Source organism: Aspergillus clavatus, genomic scaffold (assembly GCF_000002715.2).
Source record: "Aspergillus clavatus NRRL 1 1099423829806 genomic scaffold, whole genome shotgun sequence".
Taxonomy (NCBI): Eukaryota; Fungi; Ascomycota; class Eurotiomycetes; order Eurotiales; family Aspergillaceae; genus Aspergillus; species Aspergillus clavatus.
Window position 1 is genome coordinate 2,173,548 of NW_001517093.1, and position 23,676 is coordinate 2,197,223.

Sequence of the window (23,676 nt, forward strand, 5' to 3'; positions counted from 1 at the left end):
GACCCTTCGCTCGGCGTGGGATGGAGGATTCTACTGGTGTGTCTGCGCCGGTGAAACGACCCCGCGATGCAATCCCAGTGCCCCAATGTAATCGCACTTCATAGCCCTCGCGAATTAGTCCGCGCTCAATGCAAGTATGACAGGTCGGGCGAGCGCCATTGCACTTTCGACGTCTAGGTTTGCAGGTCCGACTATAGGGTCATTAGAGTTAGCGATATCAGCGTGAACGACTTGACGAGGTGGCAGATAACAAGGACATCAAGTACCATCCGTGATGAGATCAACGACTAGGGGTCGACATGCCTCTTTGGAGACTAAAAATATATTGTCAAGTAGCGTTAGGTTGACGGAGATAGCTCCAGACTTCCAGAGTCCAGACAACTGAGACAAGAGACGAATCCAGTTCCCCGGAGTAGCTTAAAAGCCGCGTGTGGTGTCGCGGGGAGGATCCAATGAGTCCGTCCCAGTGTCTACCTGCCTATTCGAGAGTAGCTTCGGAGAAGGAACCACAACCCAGATCGACGCCTCCGCGCTACTATCTTTCCGTCAACTTGTGTCCCAAGATTCCGATAAGTAATATCTCTGGGGTTGGGACAATTCAGACCAGTTCAGTTCAGTTCACTGGCGAGTGCTCTGATGGTTTGCTTCTCGAAAGTCAATCCCGAATGGTGTTCGTCGCGACTTGGATGAAACAAGTATAAGGCCCCAGGCTAATTCTGCTCTAAGGCCAATGCTTAATAACAATTACTTGATTTCAGGAGATGACTTACAAGGATGTCGTTTCAGGAACCTGTTCCTAAATGTTCAGCAGGCATTCCATCCCTTGGAAGGGTGGAGGGCTTCGAGTATACAAACGGAGTCCAGCAATACTGTGGCATTCCCTACGCCGCCTTGACCAAGCGATGGGCCCGTTCAACACTGCAGAGCTCCTGGAAGGATAAATACCATGACGGAACCAGGCTACGATTCGTCAGGTTTCTCATCAATGACTGATTGACTCTTCTGATACAACCATGCTGAGTCTTGTCTTGTAAGAATGACTGTCCACGGCCATGTACTGAAGGAGGTGATACGGACGATTTCGTCCCAGTTCCTCCAGCTCCTCATTAGCCCGAGGTCCCACAGACGGATGAATTGTCCGGGCTCGTGATGAACATCGTACTGCCTTTCGCCCCCGCAAATCGGAAGGTTCCAGTCATGGTATATGTGCATGGAGGCTCACTGATGTACGGAGGCGCCAATTTTTCCATCTTTGATGCGGTGAACTTGGTTTCCCAGAGTGTCGAGATGAAGATGCCCATTATCTGTGTCAACTTCAACTATCGAGTTGGCCTTGGGGGTTTTGTAGCCAACGAGGCCCTCAGCGTGAACTTCAGGACGACGGATTCTAGGGGTGCGGAAACTCCGGCTTCACGGATCAGCGGGTGGCTTTTGAATGGGTCCAGCGTTGTATCGAGAGCCTCGGAGGTGATCCAGACCGAGTAACTGCGGTTGAAGAGTCGGCCGGTGCATATCGATCAGCAACCAGCTTGTCGCGGTCAATGCGCCACGCTTTCATCGTGTAGTTTGCATGTCTGGATTATCTGTGTCCATCCCTCCTTGGATTATGGAGCAGCATGAGAAACAGTTCCAGGCAGTTTCTCAATACTTCCAGATCGACCTGTCGGCATCAGGTGCCCTGAATTGTCTTCGCCGCAGCCCCCGGCAGGAACTCGCCAATGCGACGTCCGGATTCCAAGGAGTGCTTTCTGGAACAGGCAATCCTTGCCGGGATGGTTGGTCCCTCTGAAAGAAATCCGCGTGAGACCTAGGAACCACCGGCTTGGCTTGAGGCTCTCATGCTGAGGGACACGTACCACGAAGGGGTCATCTTCCATCTGAATATTCTAGAGGATGATATTACCTCGATCCGGGCAACTCTTTAAGACTATATCCAGAATGATACCGAAACCGATCAGATATTGAAGGAATACGGCATATGCTCATACTTGCCACATGAAACGCTTCTTGAATGCATGGAACATATATGTGGCGATGCAGTATTCAAGATTCCCAATTATGCGACTGCACGAGCAAGCAGACGCCTCGGGGAGCCGCGGAGGGGGGCGGGGGCGCTCTTTCTGTATCACTTCGACCAGCGCTCCCGCCTCAAAAATGCGCTCCAGGAAACTGCTTACCATGCGCATGAGCTGTTGTATCTGTTCATTAATCTTACAAAGGAGATGAATTCCGAAGAAAAAGCCATGGCTAATGACTTCGCCGCCGCATGGATTCGATTCACCAATGGGCAAAAGCCATGGGTAGCAGCCGATGAAGCGTGGAAGATCTGGGAGCAGAATAGCGCCCAAGCCACCGGGAACGAAGAGGAGGATGAGCAAGTGCGATCGTACACGCGAGTGCAGCGATTTCTTGCCATGGGCGAAGGGAGGACTTGGATGAAATGGCTCGATGGGGTGGACGCGTTAGTGAACGAGCGGATGAATTTGGGCAAGACAGAGCGCGTTTCTGGAAGCATATGATAGATGTGATGCATTTGTCATTTACCCTCTTCATCTATTGTAGTTGCTCAGAGGTTGAATTCAAGCAATTCGTTTGATGGACATCATCTTATCACGTTCTTCTTGCTTGGATACAAACACCTCTACAGCACCAACTTAATGAGCTATGAAGCATTCGGATCATCATGCTCCTACCGCACTGCTTCCCACTACGATCTTCACGGCGAGTATACTGGCTGATAGAGCGTACGCAGAGAAAAGAAGTAGTCTCAGATGGTTATTTATATATGATGGCGATTAATCTAACTGTTTAAGTCATCGAAATCATTGGACTGCTGCTGTAGCTATACACTCGAACCACTCAGTGATTTACAGATAAGGACGGATGGAAATCCACTTTACGAGGCAATACAGCCTTTTCCACCCTATCCTCAGTAACCAGCATCTGCTCTGGGACCCAGGAGAGGTCTGCGGACTCAGTCTCCGCCAAATTGTTGTCATGAGCCAGCAACATTGTCCCTAGAGCCTTGCCACTGAGCCACGCCAGAACCATACCTTCTCCCGAAAATGCAGCAGAGATCCATTCAGAGCCGCCTTCTTCCTTGCCTTCGCCTCTCTGAGTCAATGATTTGGGCAGCTTTCCCACCCATGGAAAGCCATCGGAGCTGAAGCCCAAACTGCCTGTCCACATTTGCTCCACGCTTTCCCCCGGAACACTACCCCAGTTTTCGCGACCAAAGATCGCGCTCAACGCACCTGAAAGATGTATGTCGGCATACAAGCTGAGTTCCGAGTCGGTGGGAATGCCAAAGTCGCCAATGCCACCACCCTCGCCGTGAGCGAAACCGCCTCCGAACATCATCATTTCGCCTGCGTCAGTACGCTTACTGGACGGCAACTGGGTCAGATAGTCGAATCCCTTCTCATAGTTGAAAATCCAGGAGTGCTCTGCGCCCTGGCCGCGGAACTTGCTCCCAGGGTTCTGAGCGGACATCTGTCCTCGGACTGGATAGATGCGGCCTCTCAATCCGGGGACCAGGTGACCAGTGTGGGCATTGGTGCAGTGGACGATGTGCCGAGCGCGAATGGTTCCCCTGGTCGTTTCGACTGAGTACCGCAACGAAGATTCTTCCTGGCTGCTGTTATCTTGGATCCCTGTAACCGGTGTATTGGTCTCGATCCGAAGATCCTCGGGGTGTTTTTTTTGCAAGCGATCCAGTATGCCAGTGACCAATTTATATGGCCAGACAGCACCAGCTGGACCCGCAATAATGCCCCGGGCACGTGGAAGACAGAATTCCTAAATGCATGAGTGTCATGGCAGAAGGAAATATCAAGAGTGTGCAATTTACCTTGGGAACCTCGTCTTTATCATATGATCTCCACTCAGCAGCTTCCTCTGGTAAGCACTCCTTCAAACGCTTCAGACGAGGCACAGCTGCCTTCCATCCTTCCTCGTCAAAATAGACACTGAGGAACTGTACTTTTCTCGCTTGACTCTCCTCCGTCAGTCCAAACTCATCCGCTGTCTTCAGTAGCTCTTTCAGATGAGCCATCCGGAACCTCATTGTTATCTTGGCCGCTTCCAGTCCGATCGACTCCTCGAGGTCTACAAATTCCTCCGCAGTCTCAAGGATATGACCGCCATTGCGACCAGTAGCGCCGCTACAGACATCGCGGGCTTCCAGGATAACGACAGCAGGTCTGGAACCGGCCTCCTTTCCCGGCTTGCGGGACTTGAGGAGAGTCCTTGCGATCGAGGCCCCGGCTACTCCAGATCCGATGATGACAACTTCAGCTTCGGAGGGTAGATTGGAGGACTGCGCTTGCGCGAGGGTAGGATGCGGATTTCTCAACCAGAACGAAGTAGTAGGTTTGGTTGTCGGTAGCCCTGGGTCGGAAAAGGCACGGTCAAGTGCCTTTTGCCGCTCTTCGGCTGGAACAGTGGGATTGGAGAGAAGAGCTTGAACGAACGCCATGTTTGAGAAATGTTATCAACCAGTGTTTGATCTTTCCAGACTGCGGTGGGTCGGTGGCATTTATTAGGCCAGGGCAAGCATTCGGCGATGGCAACCCTATCAGGCCATCTTTGATGCTGCCTATCAGGAGGGATCAATCAACCAGCCTGACTGGGAAGGTGGACGCCCACTCTCTTTTATCCTCAGATCTCAATCTTAGCGTTAAGACTAAAAAATGATGCCGACCCGGAGTACGACGGCAGATACCCCATGATTTACGGAAATGATGGAATATCCTAGTGAGGGGTCGAAGACCCCTGATCTCGGTATATAATCTACTACAGGGACGGATGGTGCATCTGTGTAAGATGTATCACACTTCAAAAATGACTCAGGATACCACCCCCACAAAGAAGTGGCGTCGTCTTGTTACGCAGAAGCGCAAGCAGCTGGACGGACAGATTCCGTCCGAATGGCGCCTGGGCGCTGAGTTCCTGGCTTTGATCCCCTCGCACGGCCGCTTGATTGAGGATCATGTCGTACGTCGCAGTGGCATCCTTTCAAAGGCTGAGCTGGATATCACCGAGCGCTATACCGCTACAGAACTCCTATTGAAGTTGGCGCAGGGCGAACTGACCTCCTTGGCTGTGACGACGGCATTCTGTAAGCGGGCAGCCATTGCGCAGCCATTGGTACGAGAATGCATGGCTGTACAATAGAGGATCAAGGAAGCGGCTGACGATTGATAGACTTCATGTTTGACCGAGCACTTCTTCTCCAGGGCCCTTGAGCGCGCACAATATCTGGATGAATACCTCCTGAGAGAGAAGAAGGTGGTTGGTCCGCTACATGGTCTTCCTGTTAGTATCAAGGACAGTTTCTGTCTGGAAGGTGTCCAGACTACGGTTGGGTATGTCTCCTTCTTGGAGAGAGAGAACCGGCAACCTCCAACTCGGCATTGGTGGACATGCTTCTAAACATGGGCGCCGTGCTCTATGCGAAGACGAATATCCCACAGACGATGATGGTGAGTTGATAGACTAAGGGTTTCTTGTTTTTTCGCCGAGCTGACATGTGATGTAGACAGGTGATTCCGAGAACAACATTTTTGGCCGTACCCTGAACCCCCACAATACCCATTTGACGGCTGGAGGATCGAGTGGTGGAGAAGGAGCCCTGGTAGCCTTCCGTGGTTCTGTCCTGGGGGTGGGAACAGACATTGCGGGCTCAATTCGCATTCCATCGCTTTGTTGTGGCGTGTATGGCTTCAAGCCTACCACAGACCGCATTCCCTATGGTGGCCAAGTACGGGATATCGCTATGGAGGGCATACCCGGTCTGAAGCCTGCGGCAGGTCCTTTGGCACATTCTTTGGACGATATCGAGTTGTTCATGTCGACAGTCCTAGACGCCGAACCCTGGAAATATGACCCTGCTGCGAGTGCAGCACCTTGGTACAAGCCATCTACATCGCCAACTACCCTCACTATCGGCCTGCTTGCCCTCGCGCATCCACTGGATCATCTCCTCCCTGGAGATGCCGCGGGCTGTGTTGCGCGGAGCGGGGAAGGCGGCGTGCCATGGTTGCTCTGACGGTGGCTGTGCCGACATGCTTGATTGATTATTCTGGGGTAAGTTGGAAGACCACGGACGGTGAAGGCTAGAAGAGGCGATGAAGTAAGTGAAGAGAATGAGGAATGAACTTGGAGGTCGAAGTGCAGAATACCTTTTCTTAGTAGTCAAGTAGTAGTAGTGATTCCAGAGGAAGAAAAGTATACGAGGGGCACCGGCCAATCAGCGTGGGCGAGCTACATTCATCTTCACGTTCTTCTCGAAAGGGAAATAAATATCAAGCCATGCGGATGGATGACCATTTTCATTCAGCGGTACGACGGTAGGAGAGCAAATTGTTAGGGAATCAGGGATTTCATTTAAGAGGAAGACTATATAATGCACTACTTGAAAGCTACAGGACTGTCCCGACTGATAAATTACGATCATATCCGTGGTGCATATCAGATAAAACCGTACTCAAAGATCGTCGAGGGCGTTAACCTCACTCTCGTCTCATACAGATTTGCACAGAGAAGCGCAAGCTGCATCCAGCTCAAGATCAACCGAATGAAGAAGCAGAAGACCGAGCGAGGCAAGAGACATTCGACTACTGAAGGCACGAACGAACGAGTCAACCTGCACTGCCCATTCAATGAGCATGCTGGAAATTTGTAGTATAAAAATCTGTACATGGTTATCTAGCATAATCGTCATTGGGTATCCATAGACCCTCGCATACACCCAAGAGAGACGCCGTAAGTCCACCAGAATCAGTACGCCACCCTGGTCCGCATATCCTGTGCCTTGGTCAGTAACAACAAACACCGCGGAGGTAAAGATAACAGAGTTTAAACTCACCGAAATCTTCCGCTCAATTTCCCTAACAGAGCGGTCGAGTTCCGCGGCAATCATCATCTTCGTGTCATTAGGCAGTAAGAAATACATTTCACACAAGTCGCCATCAATCACGCCCTTCACTGGCGCATAATAGCTGCGATAGATTAGGTGATCCCGTCCAGCGAGAGGGGGGCACTGGGACGCGAGCTGCATCTCCAAGTTCTGGAAGAAGTCCACATCTTCACGGCTCATGAAAGGCACAAGCATTCCAATCGTACCCTGGAATCCAGTCCACACGAGGATATCACGACCGCCCGCGACAAGTTGAGTCTTATGCACGCTCGTCGGAATATCTTGTGTATAGGTATGGATCATCAACTCGAGGCGATTGGGGGTTCCATGCAGATAACCACGCTCATGAATCAGATGAGCTCCTGAACCGTCCTCGTCTGCCTCCTCCGAAATCTTTTTAGGACAGCGGACGAGCCAAAGATTCCCGAATTTATCACCACCAGCAACCGTCTCATAGTCAACCATCGTCGTGCTCGTCATCCAGCGAGAGACAGTGTCATCCACGAAGGGAATCAAAACGTTCTCCTGGTACTTGTACACTACATACGTCACGCTCTCCCGAACGTCGCTGACGATGATCCGGCTGCCCTGTGTTTGAAGCCCAACGATCGTCTTGGGCACAACCGGAGCCTGGCATTTGCGAAGCAACTGCTTCATTCCAAGGTCGTAGATTCGAAGAATCGAACCAATACCTGCGACCAGGCGACCTTGGAACGCAAGAAGAGCAAGAGGAGGTTCTTCGACCTTCGTCTTGTGAATAAACTCCAACTCCTTTCCGTCTTCTTGAAATCTGTAGATATGGATGAAACCACCGGCAGACGAAGGAGGATTTACAGTGAGATCCTTAGCCGTTCCTACTACTAGGAAAGTTTCGTCATCCTGACTGGAGAAGGGTACGGCTGCCATGCTCACAGCGGCCTCGTTCTCCTCAAGTTCAATCGTCGAGATCACAGCTTTAGCATTCACGGGATCGACAACTTGTATGCAAGATGCCCAATGGCCTGTAGCTCGAGGATATCCGAATTCTTCCGGTGGTAAGGTATCGGCTTCTCCGTTGCGTGCCTTCGAATCTTCAATCAAACGAGCTCGTGTAGCGGGGGACAAAACATTATTGTCCGATCCGATAACGTAGAACAGAGGCTGTTCTGGGTGCTTTAGCAAACGACGGGGTGTGTAGGAAAGAGGAATGGATTCCTGCAACATGTTGTTGTCCAATTTCTCAATGGAGAAGATCCTATCGTCGCAGACGAGTTAGTCATATCTGATGAGAGTCAAAGTGTTTCGAACATGCAGCAGGTTATGGGCAATGATCTCAGTAGGAACAATTGGAGATATAAAACTTTAAAAGATAATCCACATGAACTTTCGGATTAAAGTTCTCATCATATGATCATGAGGGGGAGTCAAACAATGTGCAAAGAGATCACAACTTACCGAAGATTCTGTCCTTGGATACCAACCATTCCTTCCACACACTGTTCGCTAGAAAAGTTCCAGCCCCATTCAAGGCCCACGTAATCAAGTGGGGTGAGCATGAAACCTTTCGTTTGAATGTCGCAATAACCCAGCCAAGGCCGAGAGCTAAGCGCGAGGACAGCAGTTTGTCCCCTGACTGAAACTCGGAACAGCTTGACCGGCTTAGCACCCAAAAATCGGGTACGAGTATCAGAGAGTTCTCCAGTCACTTCGTCCAGGACAGTTCGAAGATAAACGCCAGAATAAAGACCGATGTGCAGGTACAGTGTTGTACCGCCAGAGCTGGAATCAGCCATCGACATGATGTTCAGCGCTGACGGAGCTGATGTAAGAGCTTGAACCGACTTATTTTCAAGGGTAGAATCGGGATCTAGGCTGAGGATGCGAACGGTCGAGTCATCACATCCTACGGCGAGGAAGGAGCTTCGGACACGACCTTCAGGGACCTCACCCAGACTGAGACATGTGACTGTACCCGACATCTGACGTCTCTCGTCATATTCGGCAAGTGAGCCATCAGCGTCCATTTCGAAGTAGACGATTTCGCCTGAGCTCAGGGCAACCGCAACTTGACGTTCGTTTGTCGCGGCCGCCACGATTGATCTGTGTTGTGGAGCAGGCCATTCATTGACCCGCCGATCTGCAAGGATGTGACGAATACCTCTCGGGTGAACTTGAATCAACGAGTCCTCGCCGAGCTGTTGAACAGCCAAAGTAGGCGCGGTTGAGAGGAAACCAGTATCAGTGACTTCTTCAACAGTCTCGCCGATACTCAGCACCAAGGTACCATTTGCGAAGGAAAGAATGATATAGGCGTCAAACTCGTCTCCGCGAGTCAGCTTGGTTGTCCAAACGGCAGATGGTACACTGGGAAGCTCCGACTCCACAATCTCAGAGACCTCCAAGCCATGCTTGAGAGTCCTGAAAGTGCTGCGAGCGCCAGTACCAGAAACAGCATAAATCTGGGGTGCGTCATCCTCATTGAGGTTTGCAATCTTGCTGTCGATCAGAGGATTTAATGAGTTGAGTGATTCGACGAGATTCAAGTTCTCCGCGCCTCGAGGTCGGAAGAAGACAGGATCACAGGGAACAGATGGATCAGCCGAGTAGGATTCGCTACTGAACTCGATCTCCTCGTCATCGTCTCCCAGCTTCTCAAACTGATAGAAGTGATGGTTTCCACCCTCACTAGCAACGTAGAGGAAGCCACTCTTCAAGATCAAGAGATTGGACGCGACTGGCACTGTGTCAAAGTACTTGATCTTTAATCTCTTGACTTCACCAGTCAGCTGCCCATTGTCATCTTCAACCATGTCAATCGTGACCTTGAACAAGTCACCGTCATCGGTTTGAAGGAGAAAGAAGAAAGCGCCCCTCATCTTGTGCATGACACCGGCGACTATCGTACGTTTCCGTTCAGGGTTCTCAGTGGCGCCGCTCCGGCGAGGGATTGGCACTTTGAATGCATCCTGATTCGAGTGTCGATAGGTAACGCTATCCTCCGCACATACCAAGACACCACTCGGACCATCGCCGCCTCCAGGAACCTGGAAGAGCATGTTTGAAGTGCGATCCACAGGGTCGGCCCACTTGCGCACAACATGATTTAAACCCAGATCAAGTTCGTAGTACACGAGAACCTTTTCAGATTCTTCATAGGCGCGACCAGTGGGATCTTGATCAGATTCAGAGTAGTCCACCTCGAGAGCAGCAAAGATGGGATTCTCATAGCCCACATCGAGAGCGATCATGGCAAAGACCACTGTCTGCGGCTTATGAGCTTCCAGAGGGGAAGAAATCGTAAGCTCGGCCTGCGAGTTGCGATTCAGAACATACACAAGTTTGTTCTTCTCCACCGAGGCAATCAGACAAGCTCTACCCTTCGGGTCTACCGCCAGGTATTGCCCAGGGACGACGCGACGAACGCCAGATTTTCCAAAGGTCTCCAGATGGATCCGGTTGAACCGGTTTTGGGATGGCACATATTCAATGATGGTGATACGTCCCGAGTCTGAGCCAATGATTATATAATCTAGACGCAATGTTCTCTCAGCACAGTTCAGGAACAGCACCCAGCATCAGAATCGCCGACCGGGGCACGTCCCACTTCCAAAAGAGCCGGTTCGGCAGATAAGGATCGTGCTGCCCGGGAAGCTTGACGAATCACTAAGTTGATCTCGGCATTGGGGGTTGGAACGAGGGATATCAAACATACCTTTATTGCTCCCAGCCAGCCGAAAAGCTGCTAGTGTACGAATGATACCAAAGACATCCTGGGAATAGATTGGGGTGATTTTCCCCTGCGCGGGGTCAGGACGATGGATAGTGAGCTTTGAGCCCGACGCCGTGACGATCTGCTGTTCCTTAGTTCCTGCAAACTGACCCAAAATAGCCTGTGTGATTGCAGTCGGAGGCTGGATCGTCAGGGAATACATGAACATATTCGAAGTGGTAGCCATGGTGGATGACTGGTGGTTCCCAGGCCGTGGCCAGGGGGTGATGCTTTGTGAATTTTACAAGGCAATTGCAGACAAGTCTGACGCTAAAATGAAATCAATCCCATTGCTGCAATTGAAGACAATAGTAAAGAGGACTCTCGAAGAACCGAGTGTCCTCAGAGAAAGGTGGCTGGAGATGCTGCACGAGTAGAGCGAATATTGCCCAACTGTGTGTCCAGAGGAAGGAAAGTGAAAATTCAGCTGGGAGAAGAAAGAAGCTCCCTCCACGTGACTTTACCTTGTTTGCTCTGTTTGCTTTTTGACACATGACTTGAGCTTATGAGCCTCCCATTTGTATAGCTGAGTAAGGCCATTATTATGATTATTAATTAATGTGCATCATCATCGCATCTGAAAGGCGGTCGATCAGATTCTGCCTGTTTCTACCTCGCCAACCGGTTACAGCCTAGACGGGGGGCCCTTTATCTTACTACGTAGAGGAGGCCAGCCGGCCTTCCTCATCACAATACTCCGTACTATCTGAGATTTTGAGTCCCTAATCACACCACATTTCCTGTGTTTATTCTTCATCTTTGCTGCTCATCGCTCATTCTCTTGGTTCGATCTACCGTAACTTCTTTCATCCGTGCTGTGATTCTCCCTTGAGCGCATCTCCCTGAAACCCCTCATCTCTTTCTCACTCTCTTCCATATTCCCCACACGCCTCAATTACGTATCATGGCCGACGATACCGCCACAACTGAAGATGCGCCCATCACTTTCACGATCAAATCCTCTAATGACGCTAAATATACTTTCACTCTCCCCTTGTCTACTCAGGTCGTGGAGCTGAAACGGAAGCTTTCGGCTCCAGAGTATGCCGACACTCCAGCGGAGCGTCAGCGGTTGATTTACTCTGGCAGAGTGCTCAAAGATAATGAGACTCTGGCGACATACAAGATCAAAGAAGGCCACACGATTCACTTGGTGAAGAGCGCCGCTAGCAATCAGAGACAGGCTGGAGCGACTCAGAGTGCATCTACATCTGCACCTACTGGTGCTTCGACCACACCTGCTCCCAGCGGAGTCCCAACAAATCTTGCTGCTGGTACGGGCAATAACCCGCTCGCAGGCTTGACTGGTGCTAGATACGCTGGATTCGCTCAGCTTCCAGGTGCTGGCATGTTCGGTCCTGATGGCGGAGTAAGTTATTCGTCTTGATGCTGAAAGGCTCGCGATGGTCTATTTCAATTGCTGACCATAACTCTTCCTGTAGATGGGCCCCCCTCCTGACGCCGAGTCCATGCTCAATATGCTCGAAAACCCCCAGTTCCAGTCGACCATCAACGAAGCTTTGCAGAACCCCGCCATGATCGACATGATGATCCAACAAAATCCCATGCTCCGCGATATGGGTCCTGGAGTGCGGCAGATGATGCAAAGTCCCGAATTTCGTCGTATGCTGACCGACCCGAGTTCCATTCGCCAGATGCTGCAGATGCAGAGGGCATTCGGTGGCGGTGGTGCTGGAGGTTTGGGTGGGGGTAGTGCGTTCCCAGCCCCGGGAGTCACCAATACGACGCCCGAGGAGAGTAGAGATACGCAGAACACCAACAATACGGATGCTGCCGGGACAGGCGCGCCTCTTTTTAACCCATTTGCTCCTCCTGCTCTGGGAGCTGGAAACCCCTTTGCCGCTCTTTTCGGTGGAAATGGCCCTAACTTCGGCGCCAACCCTTCGAGTGCAGCGACTACGGCAGGTGGCGACCAGGCTCAAGGAACGCAAGGAGCAACAGGTAGCGCCGCCGCTGGAAGCACAACTACTGGAGAAGGTCAGAACCAGCAGAATCTCCAGAACCCTTTCAGTTTCTTGATGAACCCCGCTATGTTTGGAGGAGCAGGTCCACAGGGTGGCCAGGCTGGCTCAAACCCGTTCAACCCGCAGCAGAACCCTTTCCTCAGAGACCCCGCGCTTTTGTCGCAAATGATGCAGGCCATGGGAGCCCAAGGGGGTGAAGGAGGCGCGGCTGGAGCCAATCCACTGGCGGCCCTCTTAGGAGGCGGTGGGTTCGGCACACCCCCACCACAAGACAATCGGCCACCTGAGGAACGATATGCCGAACAGCTTCGACAACTGAATGATATGGGCTTCTTTGAATTCGAACGGAATGTGGAGGCACTGCGACGCTCTGGCGGCAGCGTTCAGGGCGCCATTGAATATCTTCTGAGCCATCCCTCGTAATCACTGGGCTTCCACTACATCTAGCAATTTTTCAGACGCCTCTCCTGCTTCTCTCTCTCCACTACATTATGTCCACTCGTGGTACATTGTTACGATGCCTTTTCTTTTCTATGCAGAAACAATCCGAACTTGTTGGCGGTCTTCGTTTCTTTCCATCAACCCTTTTCTCGAATAAGTATTTTACGACTACCCCTCTGCGTGCTAGTATTCGAATATGTAATAGCCTGATAGGCGAGCAATTGGACAGCCCTGATGTTATTTCTATCTCCTGGCAGAAGATGGTGAGTATTGATCTGCCTTTCTACGTCCCCATTAGATCTTATGAATATGACGATGGACTTCATATGCTTTCTTTGTTCTATTTCTGATTCAAGCTTGTGTCATGCACCAACGTATCCTACCACACCACGGCATTGAAGGCAATATAGGGACCATCTCCGGATCGCGAGAATGTGTAGAACATAGCAGATTGTTTGATGACTATCGCGAGCGCAGACCGAGGTAGAGACAGACAAGATAGATTTAAACATCGGGGATTATTTTTAGCTTGGTATAACCGTATAATGCGCCTTGGACGGACCATCTCCAATCGAAGGATGGATGTCTCACTTTGTCCGCTCCTTTCTGTTGTTTGGGTTTTGATGGATATCTGCAGAATGGCCGCTAAGCCTGTTCGGGATGCCACCTACTCCCCCGTCTGGCCTCAACTGATCTCGATCATCGCTGTTGTCTTTCTTGATACTGCCACTTTTACTCATCTTCTGGTTGCCTGTCGGACTGAATATTCATTTCGCTAGGCTTTCGATGCCGATTTCACTCGTTAGATTGACCGAACATCGTCGGTCCGTGGGCCCTCACTGATCCCGTCGCATTGCGGACTACTGATTAGGAATCCCGTCCCTCTTGTGACCGTCGATACTCCTTCTCTTCTTATTTTCCCATTCGGTTCTGCACCTATTGCGCCTCCCTCGTACACTACTCCCTTAAGTTCTCAAAAGCGACGATTGATTTGTTCGCCGACCCTTTCGTTGTACTTGTCGTGTCCGAAAAGCCCGAATCCGTCCATCTGTCGTTTATGATTGCGTGATACCTAGTCCTTAACTCCAGCTTGGCAGTTGACCAATCCCTGCTACGTAGAAGATGGAGGTGCGGTGGACGATTTGGTTGCTATTCGTTTCTCACGTCTGCGCGTGGTACATACCCGGTAGGCTCTCCTTTCAGCGAGATAATCCTGCACGTCGACTCACGCTTTGTCCTAATTTGTAGGTTACTCGGTCAAGCGCTATAATGACGACGAGCCTATCCCTCTCCTTGTGAACAAGATCTTTTCGGATAACACACAGCTTCAGTATGCCTATTTCGATCTTCCTTTCGTCTGTCCGCCCAGTGGAAAGAGTCATGGAGGCTCCCCCTTTGGCTCGGGCCACAGTGTCTCGCTCAACCTGGGAGAGATCCTTCGTGGTGATCGCATCATGACCTCGGACTTCGAGCTTCATATGGGCAAGAACGTTGAATGCCAGGCGCTCTGCACAGTAGAGGTTGGGCGGAAGGATGTTAAATGGGGCCGTAAACTCATCAAGCAAGGATATGTTGCGGAGTGGATCGCAGATAACCTACCTGGAGCCACACGTTTTGTCACCGTCGACCGAAGCCGCAAATACTACGCGACAGGATTCAAGATCGGTGATCTGGACTTTTCGCCTGCCAGTGGCAAGCCACGGTACTTCATCAACAATCACTTCAACATTGTAATCCGCTGGCGGGGCGCACCGGAGGGAGGCAAGGTCGTTGTTGGCTTCGAGATCTATCCGAAGAGCATCAGGTCCGACGATTACCAGGAAAATGGATGTCCGAAACACGTGCATGACGAACATGAGGGTCTGGAATTGTACATCCCACCCAATCTGTCGAGGCTGAAGGAATTGTACCCTGGATCGTCATATCTCCCGGAGGACGATGACGAGGCCGATGACGGTGCCACCTTGAAGGTTCCATACAGCTACTCGATCTACTTCAAGGAGGAGCCTGGGGTGGAATGGTCGAATCGGTGGGATCTCTACTTCAACAACCAAGATGAGGGCTCGCTGACACATTGGCTGGCGGTGCTGAATTCGCTGACTATTTCGGGTGTTCTTGGTGTGGCAGTCTTCGTGATCTGGAGTCGGACGGTGCAAGGCGACATCAAAGGTCGCGGAGATGGAGCCATGGAGGACTCTCAACACAGAAGTCGCTCCAAGTCCGAGAAGAAAGGAGAAGGTCTCTTGGACCAAGGCGCAGATGTTGAGCGAGATGGGGACGTCTCTGATGACGAGGCGCTTGAGGATGTGAGCGGATGGAAACTCCTCCACGCCGACGTGTTCCGGGTGCCGGAATATAGTGGTCTGCTTGCGCCTCTGGTGGGCTCGGGCATGCAGTTGCTTTTCATGGCCTCGGGTCTTTTGATTCTCAGCTGCCTAGGCATTTTGAACCCTAGTTTTCGAGGCGGGTTTGTCAGTGTTGGCATGGGCTTGTTTGTTTTTGCCGGTCTATTTTCTGGGTACTTTTCTGGGAGACTATACAAGACATTCAAGGGTGTCCAGTGGCGGAAGAATACGCTGATTGTAAGAGCTCGGTGGAGTGACATATTGCTTGGGCTAATCATCTCTTCCAGACTGCTCTATTCTTTCCTGGGTTGGTATTTTGCCTCATTTTCATCCTGAACCTCTTCGTCTGGGCACAAGCATCGAGCACAGCGATTCCTTTCGGAACGCTGGTCGGTCTCCTCGCACTGTGGCTTTTGATCCAGGTTCCTCTGGTATATCTCGGTAGCTGGTACGGCTTTGTACGAGCACAGCCGTGGGAGCACCCGACCAAGACGAGTTCGATTGCCCGCCAAATCCCGCCGCAGCCTTGGTACCTGCATAGCATTCAAGGAACGATTCTCACGGGACTGCCGCCATTTGCCGTGGTGTTCATCGAGCTACTTTTCGTGTTCAAGAACCTGTGGCAGGACAAGAGCGGGTACTATTATGTGTTTGGCTTTCTGAGCGCCGTGTCGACGATTGTCATGATCACGGTGAGCGAAGTAACGATCATTGCGACCCACAGCCAGCTCTGCGCAGAGGTATGTTTTTCTTTCCACCGTTGCATGGAAAAAAATCTGCTGGGACTAATTGAACAATAGAATTATCACTGGTGGTGGCAGAGTTTCCTGACCGGTGGCAGCAGTGCATTCTGGGTGTTTGCCTACTGCATCTGGTACTATCTCTTCCACCTTCACATCACAGGCTTTGTGTCGAGTCTGCTCTTTTTCAGCTACAGCTTTTTAGCGTGCGCGGTGTACGGGCTGTTGACGGGAACCGTTGGGTTCTTGACAGCGTATGCCTTTATCAGGCGCATTTACAGGTATGCTGTCTTTTAATCTTGCTGATGCGATGGCTAACGACGATTTGACAGTTCGGTCAAAATTGACTGAACTTGGCAGGATTAGCTCTCCTCGATAATCGGCCACATAGGTGCTAAAGAGGGACTCTCAAACTAGCTCCGCTGTTTTTCCACTGAACTGCATTTCATACAATACAACAATATTTTGATTAGCGCTCAGATTCCGCTCTTCGGCTTTCTCTCATCAATCTCATGCAGCGCTTTGCGTTCTTTCTTCAATCACTGTGGATAGTGTTTGCCCGAGAGGGGTGACCAACTGGTTGGTGCCTTTGTTGGAGTTATTGACATCTTTCGGAGTCGAGGTACTTGTAATCTAAGCGGAGTCTGATAGTCACTGCCTTATTCGAGTATTCCTTTCAAGAGTGAGTCCATTGTTGGGCACGATCTATAGATACCATGGCCATGGTAACATTCTAGTTTCTCCGTCTGTTTGCTTGGAGCAATCCCAGGACGAGGGTACCACAACCAAGCGCCTGCCAAGCTATGCAGTTGTACAAGCAGCATTCCGCTCTTTCTTGGCAGTTTCGCTCTCCTCTACGCCATGGACAGCAACCTAAGACACGGTGATGGTATTGGCCGTATTCCTGTCCTACATCTAATTATAATTATCTAGTCTACCAAGTAGTTATCCATTTACCACTCCATCTGAAAAAAAAGTCATCCGGGGGAAAATCAACTGCAAACGGCACAGCGTGAGAAGGGGGTGTGGGTGGTGGTTTCAAAGACAAGACTTGCCTCTCCCCCCCCCTTTGATGGCGTGCTCGCGGGGTGAGAATGAGAATTGCTCAAAGAGTGAAAGTGTCAGTCAGAGATGTGTCCTTCTATCTGCGGGCTTACTGTTCGAGAGGTCTTAGATAATCCGTGGTAGTTAGGGGGTCTGAGTGACATGAGACAGACTCTCCATCCTCTATCTACACTGGGCTTCTGCAAGACTGCAACAGGTCCTTGTTACTAAGGTATGCTCGGTAGTCGATACAGCTAGTCTAGACACTCTACTCCAGACTACGTAGTACGTAGTACGTACTCCGTACTCTGTACATGGGAGGAAATCGGACTCCCCCTTCCCCCCAAGAAAAGGAAAAAAAAAAAAAAAAGCAAGTCCTTCCGACGTGGGGTGGGGAAGGAGGGTTCGAGAGATCTTCCAGAAAGGCCTGCATGTTTGACCAAGAGTGAAACGGGGCAATCTTCAGGAGTGACGAAACGTCAGCTCGGTGCAGTGATAGAGGGGGTAGAGGCGATGATGCCATTGAGGCTGCGGATGGGGACATCGCCAGGTTAAGTTTGTAAGGGCCGGGATCGACGTCAGAGACTGGGGATATCCGGGGTATGTACGGAGTACGGAGTATAGGACTATGGACTATGGATTATGGAGTTGCCGAGTTGGAGAGGTCTTACGGTACGGTAGCTCCGCCTGCTGACCGGGTTTCATATTTTGTTCTTGAGGGAAGTCCTCGGTCTTCTGCATAGATCGTTAAAAAGTACCTACCTACGGAGTATGTGTCTGTCTCTCCTCCAAGTCGACGGGGAAAAAATACGGAAACGCCTTACGTACTATGTACTCCGTATCAATCGTGAATGATAAGCAAGTGGGTCTAGGTAGTCGGACTCGGCAATCGCTGGTATAACGCGTCCAATCACATGCCGGGCTGTCTTGATGTCGCCTGAGGGTTCTTGCCCGATTAGGACGGTTTGGTTTGGGGGAGGACCCACATCCGCTGTTGTCCGGTCAGGGCTAGTCCTGATTCCGTTAGTCACTTTGCCTCAGGCCAGACCGACTATCTATCCTATTCCTATCGGCTTGCATGTAGGAGTAGCCAAGGCCAAGTATCAAGATGAAGAAGGTACTCTGGAGTCGTTAGAAACTAGATATTCCTCGATTATACTGGCCGAGAGATAACTATAAGACTGGTCAGACGCGAGCTATATACTAGGATGTCATTGCGAATGAGAGATAGTCTCCCAACGGGGCATTAAACTCCAGATATAAGACGGGGAAGCACATGTGGCGAGGCAACTGGGTAACTGACAAAGCAAAGTTGACATGTACAACTTCCCGAGAAATCAGTTAGTCATCTTTTTCCACAGATCATTATCGCCATTGGTTGCCAGGACCGCTTTTCTCTGCCGGGAAGTCGATTCCCCGGTGACCTAGACTCACGCGACCTGTAGCATAGTTGAAGACGCAAGAGTCTGGACTTGCTTCAAGGGATAAAACCAAGATGGAGAGGAAGAAACTCCATAGAGAGTCATCGACATCGGGAATCCAGGATCGTTCCCTCCTGAAGATCATCCAGACTCCAGTAGGCTGGAACCGTCCCCCGATGCTCGAGTCAGAAGCCGCGGATATCGCACCATCGTCCCCGCCGATGGTTCCATTGTTGCGGTGACATACTTCTGCTCTTAGTCTCAGCATCTGTGCAAGTTTCATCTTCGTCTATGTACGTGGTACAGAGTCAAGGGTATCAGCTACAGTCGAGGAGAGGGTCTTGAACAGTCAACAGAATAGCTCGATAGAATATTTTAATAACGTCTTTTTTTTTTTTTTTTTTTTTTACCTTTGATTGATAGTAGTTAGCGTACTGTCACACAGTGTTTTTCTTACTAGTGCACATCCTTCTCCAGCAATTCTATCGAAACTAATATATTCAGTATTTCTGATTGGATACCCACATCGCAATTCACGGGGATATGCAATTATCTTCCTTGTACTATAGTATTTTTATTCTATTTTACGGGGGTTTTGTTCTGACTTCTCACTTTAAAAAAAAAAAAAAAAAAAGGCCCAACAGCTTCACGATTCCTTCTTTTCCCTCTTCTTCTTCTGCTGCTCTTCCCAGGAGGACTCTGTCTAGCTGTCAGCCTGGGATTGCTATTAATAATAATAGTTGTTCTGCTCCACTTGCTGTGCTCTCTCCATCAGACTCAATCCTATATCTTGCTTCCCTTTCCTCTTCTCTTATCTTCTCTTCCTTTGTTCCCTCTCTCTTATCTCCAACTCCAAACCCCCCTTCCCCCTTTTCCTTGCCTTCTCAATCCCTATATACTACTCCATACTCTCCCCCAGCCATTGTGGATAATCAATCCGTGTATTCATCTTCTCTTCCCATTGCTGTTCTTGCTCGTCTTGATTGACTGGATCACATCACATCATGGCGACCAAGAAACCCAACATCCTCTACATCATGGCGGACCAGATGGCGGCCCCTCTCCTGGCCTTCCATGACAAGAATTCCCCCATCAAGACTCCTAATCTGGACCGGTTGGCGGAGGAGGGTGTGGTGTTTGACTCAGCCTACTGCAACTCCCCGCTGTGTGCGCCGTCGCGCTTCGTCATGGTGACCGGTCAGCTCCCGTCCAAGATTGGCGCCTACGACAATGCTGCCGACTTGCCCGCCGACGTCCCCACCTACGCCCACTATCTGCGCCGCGAAGGCTACCACACGGCTCTGGCCGGGAAGATGCACTTTTGCGGTCCGGACCAGCTGCATGGCTATGAGCAGCGATTGACCAGTGACATTTACCCGGGGGATTATGGTTGGTCGGTCAACTGGGATGAGCCGGTAAGTTCAGTGTCATTTTCGTTTTGGCGCGTTGGGACGCAAACTGATCAGGACAGGATATCCGTCCCGATTGGTATCACAACATGTCGTCCGTGCTGGAGGCTGGTCCCGTCGTGCGCACCAACCAGCTCGACTATGACGAGGAGGTCATCTACAAGTCCAAGCAGTATCTGTACGACCATGTCCGCCACCGCACCGACCAGCCTTTCTGCCTGACCGTCTCTATGACGCATCCGCACGATCCCTACGCGATGACCAAGGAGTATTGGGATATGTACGAGGGTGTGGATATCCCGCTGCCGAAGAACTCCGACATCCCCGACGACCAGCAGGACCCCCACTCGCAACGGGTCCTCAAATGTATCGATTTGTGGGGTAAGGACATGTCGGAGGAGCGCATCAAGGCGGCACGCCGCGCCTACTTCGCCGCGTGCACTTACGTCGATACCAACGTCGGCAAGTTGCTGCGGGTGCTGGAGGACTGCGGCCTGCGCGATGATACCATTGTGGTGTTCACTGGTGACCACGGCGATATGCTGGGCGAGCGCGGACTGTGGTACAAGATGGTCTGGTACGAGAACTCGGCGCGGGTGCCGATGATCGTGCACGCGCCCAAGCGGTTCGCTGCCAAGCGCGTGTCGGAGAATGTCTCGACGATGGACCTGTTGCCCACGTTTGCCGCGATGGGGGGAGCGCCTTTGATGAAGGAACTCCCGCTGGACGGGGTGTCACTGATGCCCTATCTGAGCGGCGAGCAGGGACCCAAAACCGACACTGTGCTGGGCGAGTACATGGCCGAGGGAACCCAATCGCCAGTGGTGATGATCCGGCGCGGGCGCTGGAAGTTTGTATATTCCCTGATCGATCCCCCGATGTTGTATGATCTGGAAGCCGATCCGGAGGAGATGGTGAACCTGGTGGCTGGCCTTGCCGTGCCGTCGCAAACCGCCATCAAACCCGGTGCACACAGTCAGCTGAACTCTGGCGCGCTGCCCACTCCCGCTGACACCCCTGGCGAGACTCCCCGGGTGTCCCCCGTGCCTCAGCGCGCCACTTCGACGTACCCCTTCCCGACGCCCCCGCGCACCCCCAGCCCCGCCAAGCTTCCGGCTGCCGTGCCCGACACCGCCGACCCAGCCAAGCTGCTGGCGCACTTTACCGAGGAAGTACACGCGCGCTGGGATCTGCCCGCTATCCGGGAGGAAGTGCTGCGGTCTCAGCGCCGGCGGCGACTGGTGTACTCGGCGTTGGTTAAGGGCAACCCGGCGTTCTGGGACTACGAGCCCCGGGTGGATCCCAGCACGCAGTACGTGCGCAACCAGGGCAAGGGGATTTTGGACGATGTGGAGTTCATGTCCCGATGGCCGCGGGTCCTGCAGCAAGCCGCCAACGCGATGGGCACGAGGGTGTAGGCAGTCTCTGACCGACAGCAGCCAAAGAGAAAAAAGAAAAAAGAAAAAGAGAAAGAAAATGATGGTCGTTTCGGTGGGGTCATACTCTGGTTAGAGGTTTTACGGTTTTACGACAGCATCGCGACTGTTCTCCTTCCTGCAGTTTTGTTTCTAGCGCGCATATACCCGAGATGAGTTGCATTCCCGGTTCTTCTGCTAGCGTTTGTGAATGCTTGCGGGTGATTTTCTTTTTTCGGACATGGCATTTATTGTATGTAGAGTATCAGATCAGTGTATAAACAATGAATTTGGATCCTTGGTACTACGATTATGTCTGGTTGACGACATTGCTCACGTCCTGACTATGGGGATGGACTATAGAGGATAGATTGATATAGATCTAAGACATGTCTCGGACGACTATGGAGTACCTCGTATATTCCTCTATCTGCCTCTACACTCTAGTCTCTAGAGTAGTTAACTAGTCAGTTTATCTATTCTACAATCTCGGGATTCGGTCTTTGCGCTGCATCCCCACTATCCCCTCCCCTCACCAGCACTGTGTACTCTGTACAGCTACGACGGTCTACGGTCTACGGTCTACGGTCTACGGATTTATAGAACTATAAGACCTCAACTCCAGTCCCTAACACCCTCCCTACCCTAAAGAAAGACACCAACCAACCAACCAACCAAAAAATGTCCAAAATCACCGTCGCCGTCGCCCAAGCACGCACCCACGCAACCCTCCCCGCCACCCTCGCCGCCCTCTCCCGCATCACCCACCACGCCGCCGCGCGCGGCGCCCACCTCCTGCTCTTCCCCGAAGCCTACCTGGGCGGGTACCCGCGCACGGCGACGTTCGGGTGCGCGGTGGGGGCGCGCGCCGCGCACGGCCGCGACCAGTTCCTCGCGTACTTCAAGGCCGCGGTGGACCTGGGGGACACGCCTGCGGGGGCGGGCGAGGCGTGGGTGCGCAAGACGCTGGCGGTGGCGGAGGGGAGGAGCGAGCGCGGGGATGGGACGAGGGAGGCGCTCGAGAAGGTTGCGGCTCAGACCGGGGTGTTTCTGGTCGTGGGCGTGATCGAGCGCGCCGGCGGTAGTCTGTATTGTTCGGTTGTGTATGTTGATCCCCGGCGCGGTTGTGTCGGGAAGAGGAGGAAGGTTATGCCTGTATTTTCCCCCCTCTATTCCTCTATCCCCTGTCTTGCATCTGTTATGTCTTGCTTGGTCCTTGCCATTGCCATTGCCATTGCCAGCGCTAGCGTTGGGTAGGGTAGGGTAGGATAGGGCAGGGCAGGGCAAGAACAAAAGAACGTCTCCGCTAACAAGCCATTCATATTCATTCTTAATGGACAAGACCGGCTCCGAACGTCTCATCTGGGCCCAAGGCTCGCCGTCGACGCTGCGCGCCATCACGACCACCCTGAACGGCCACCGCGTGACCCTCGCCGCCGCCATCTGCTGGGAAAGCTACATGCCGCTGCTGCGCCAGAGCCTGTACGCGCAGAACGTGAACCTCTATCTTGCGCCGACCGCCGACGCCCGCGACACCTGGCTGGCGCTCATGCGCACCGTCGCCTGCGAGGGCCGCGCCTTCGTCCTCTCTGCGAACCAGTGCGTGCGGTATGATGAGTTGCCCCGGTGGATTACCGCGGCGGGGGAGGAGGAGGTTGGACCTGGGCTGGGGCCTGGATTTGTGCCGCGTGAGTTCACTTCCACAGCTAGGGTCTGGTGGGTGAGGAGGATTAGGGGGCTAATGGCTAATGGCTAATGGCTAATGTGATATGTGCGACAGATGCAGACGACTTCGTCTCGCGCGGCGGCTCGTGCATCGTCGGCGCCCAGGGCGAGGTCCTCGCCGGCCCCATCTGGGAGGTCTCGGCGGATGATGCGCCGGACTCGACGGCGACGGCGACGGCGAGCGCACCCGGCGGTGTGCCCGGCGGCAATGCTGTCGGGGACGGGCTGCTGCTGGCCGAGATTGATCTGGACGACTGTGAGCGCGGGCGCCTGGATGTGGATGTCGCGGGGAGTTATTCGCGGAACGATGCGTTTCGGCTGACCGTCGAGGGGCTGGATTTGAGTCCGCCGCCTTACTGAATGGATAACGTCGCCCTTGGACCTTTGCGACACGGGTTACAGGGATGGATAGACTACGAGTAGAGACGAGAGAGAGAGAGAGAGTATTTGTATGAGGGACACAGTAAAATTGATTCAAGAGAGA

At 52.1% G+C, this 23,676-nt stretch overlaps 8 protein-coding genes across 8 annotated transcripts, besides 6 other annotated features; 6 read left to right on the forward strand and 2 right to left on the reverse strand.

The window, feature by feature from the left end:
• Positions 1–1,149: 1,149 nt before the first annotated feature.
• Positions 1,150–2,519, forward strand: ACLA_086680 (uncharacterized protein; the record flags this gene model as incomplete). Its single annotated transcript, XM_001268392.1, has 3 exons — positions 1,150–1,393; positions 1,566–1,775; positions 2,041–2,519. 3 exons carry the CDS (start codon positions 1,150–1,152, stop codon positions 2,517–2,519), a joined length of 933 nt encoding a protein of 310 aa, XP_001268393.1.
• A 340-nt stretch (positions 2,520–2,859) lies between these two features.
• On the reverse strand, positions 2,860–4,477 carry ACLA_086690 (NAD(P)/FAD-dependent oxidoreductase; the record flags this gene model as incomplete). The annotated part of the gene is made up of 2 exons (XM_001268393.1): positions 2,860–3,798; positions 3,851–4,477. The coding sequence occupies 2 exons, from the start codon at positions 4,475–4,477 to the stop codon at positions 2,860–2,862; spliced, it is 1,566 nt and encodes a 521-aa protein (XP_001268394.1).
• A 365-nt stretch (positions 4,478–4,842) lies between these two features.
• On the forward strand, positions 4,843–6,049 carry gmdB (general amidase GmdB; the record flags this gene model as incomplete). The annotated part of the gene is made up of 4 exons (XM_001268394.1): positions 4,843–5,148; positions 5,206–5,366; positions 5,390–5,483; positions 5,540–6,049. The coding sequence occupies 4 exons, from the start codon at positions 4,843–4,845 to the stop codon at positions 6,047–6,049; spliced, it is 1,071 nt and encodes a 356-aa protein (XP_001268395.1).
• Positions 6,050–6,780: 731 nt separating this feature from the next.
• Positions 6,781–10,854, reverse strand: ACLA_086710 (DDB1/RSE1 family protein; the record flags this gene model as incomplete). The annotated part of the gene is made up of 4 exons (XM_001268395.1): positions 6,781–6,807; positions 6,869–8,153; positions 8,354–10,427; positions 10,611–10,854. 4 exons carry the CDS (start codon positions 10,852–10,854, stop codon positions 6,781–6,783), a joined length of 3,630 nt encoding a protein of 1,209 aa, XP_001268396.1.
• A 717-nt stretch (positions 10,855–11,571) lies between these two features.
• Positions 11,572–13,075, forward strand: ACLA_086720 (ubiquitin domain-containing protein DSK2; the record flags this gene model as incomplete). Its single annotated transcript, XM_001268396.1, has 2 exons — positions 11,572–12,036; positions 12,110–13,075. 2 exons carry the CDS (start codon positions 11,572–11,574, stop codon positions 13,073–13,075), a joined length of 1,431 nt encoding a protein of 476 aa, XP_001268397.1.
• A 1,140-nt stretch (positions 13,076–14,215) lies between these two features.
• On the forward strand, positions 14,216–16,529 carry ACLA_086730 (transmembrane 9 family protein; the record flags this gene model as incomplete). The annotated part of the gene is made up of 5 exons (XM_001268397.1): positions 14,216–14,279; positions 14,342–15,675; positions 15,726–16,178; positions 16,239–16,459; positions 16,511–16,529. 5 exons carry the CDS (start codon positions 14,216–14,218, stop codon positions 16,527–16,529), a joined length of 2,091 nt encoding a protein of 696 aa, XP_001268398.1.
• A 2,500-nt stretch (positions 16,530–19,029) lies between these two features.
• Positions 19,030–19,051: a microsatellite.
• Positions 19,052–19,647: 596 nt separating this feature from the next.
• Positions 19,648–21,470, forward strand: ACLA_086740 (putative choline sulfatase; the record flags this gene model as incomplete). The annotated part of the gene is made up of 2 exons (XM_001268398.1): positions 19,648–20,058; positions 20,115–21,470. 2 exons carry the CDS (start codon positions 19,648–19,650, stop codon positions 21,468–21,470), a joined length of 1,767 nt encoding a protein of 588 aa, XP_001268399.1.
• A 23-nt stretch (positions 21,471–21,493) lies between these two features.
• Positions 21,494–21,528: a repeat region.
• Positions 21,529–22,030: 502 nt separating this feature from the next.
• Positions 22,031–22,061: a microsatellite.
• A 63-nt stretch (positions 22,062–22,124) lies between these two features.
• Positions 22,125–22,145: a microsatellite.
• Positions 22,146–22,148: 3 nt separating this feature from the next.
• On the forward strand, positions 22,149–23,552 carry ACLA_086750 (nitrilase; the record flags this gene model as incomplete). The annotated part of the gene is made up of 3 exons (XM_001268399.1): positions 22,149–22,622; positions 22,810–23,155; positions 23,248–23,552. 3 exons carry the CDS (start codon positions 22,149–22,151, stop codon positions 23,550–23,552), a joined length of 1,125 nt encoding a protein of 374 aa, XP_001268400.1.
• Positions 22,719–22,751: a microsatellite.
• Positions 23,204–23,231: a microsatellite.
• Positions 23,553–23,676: the final 124 nt, after the last annotated feature.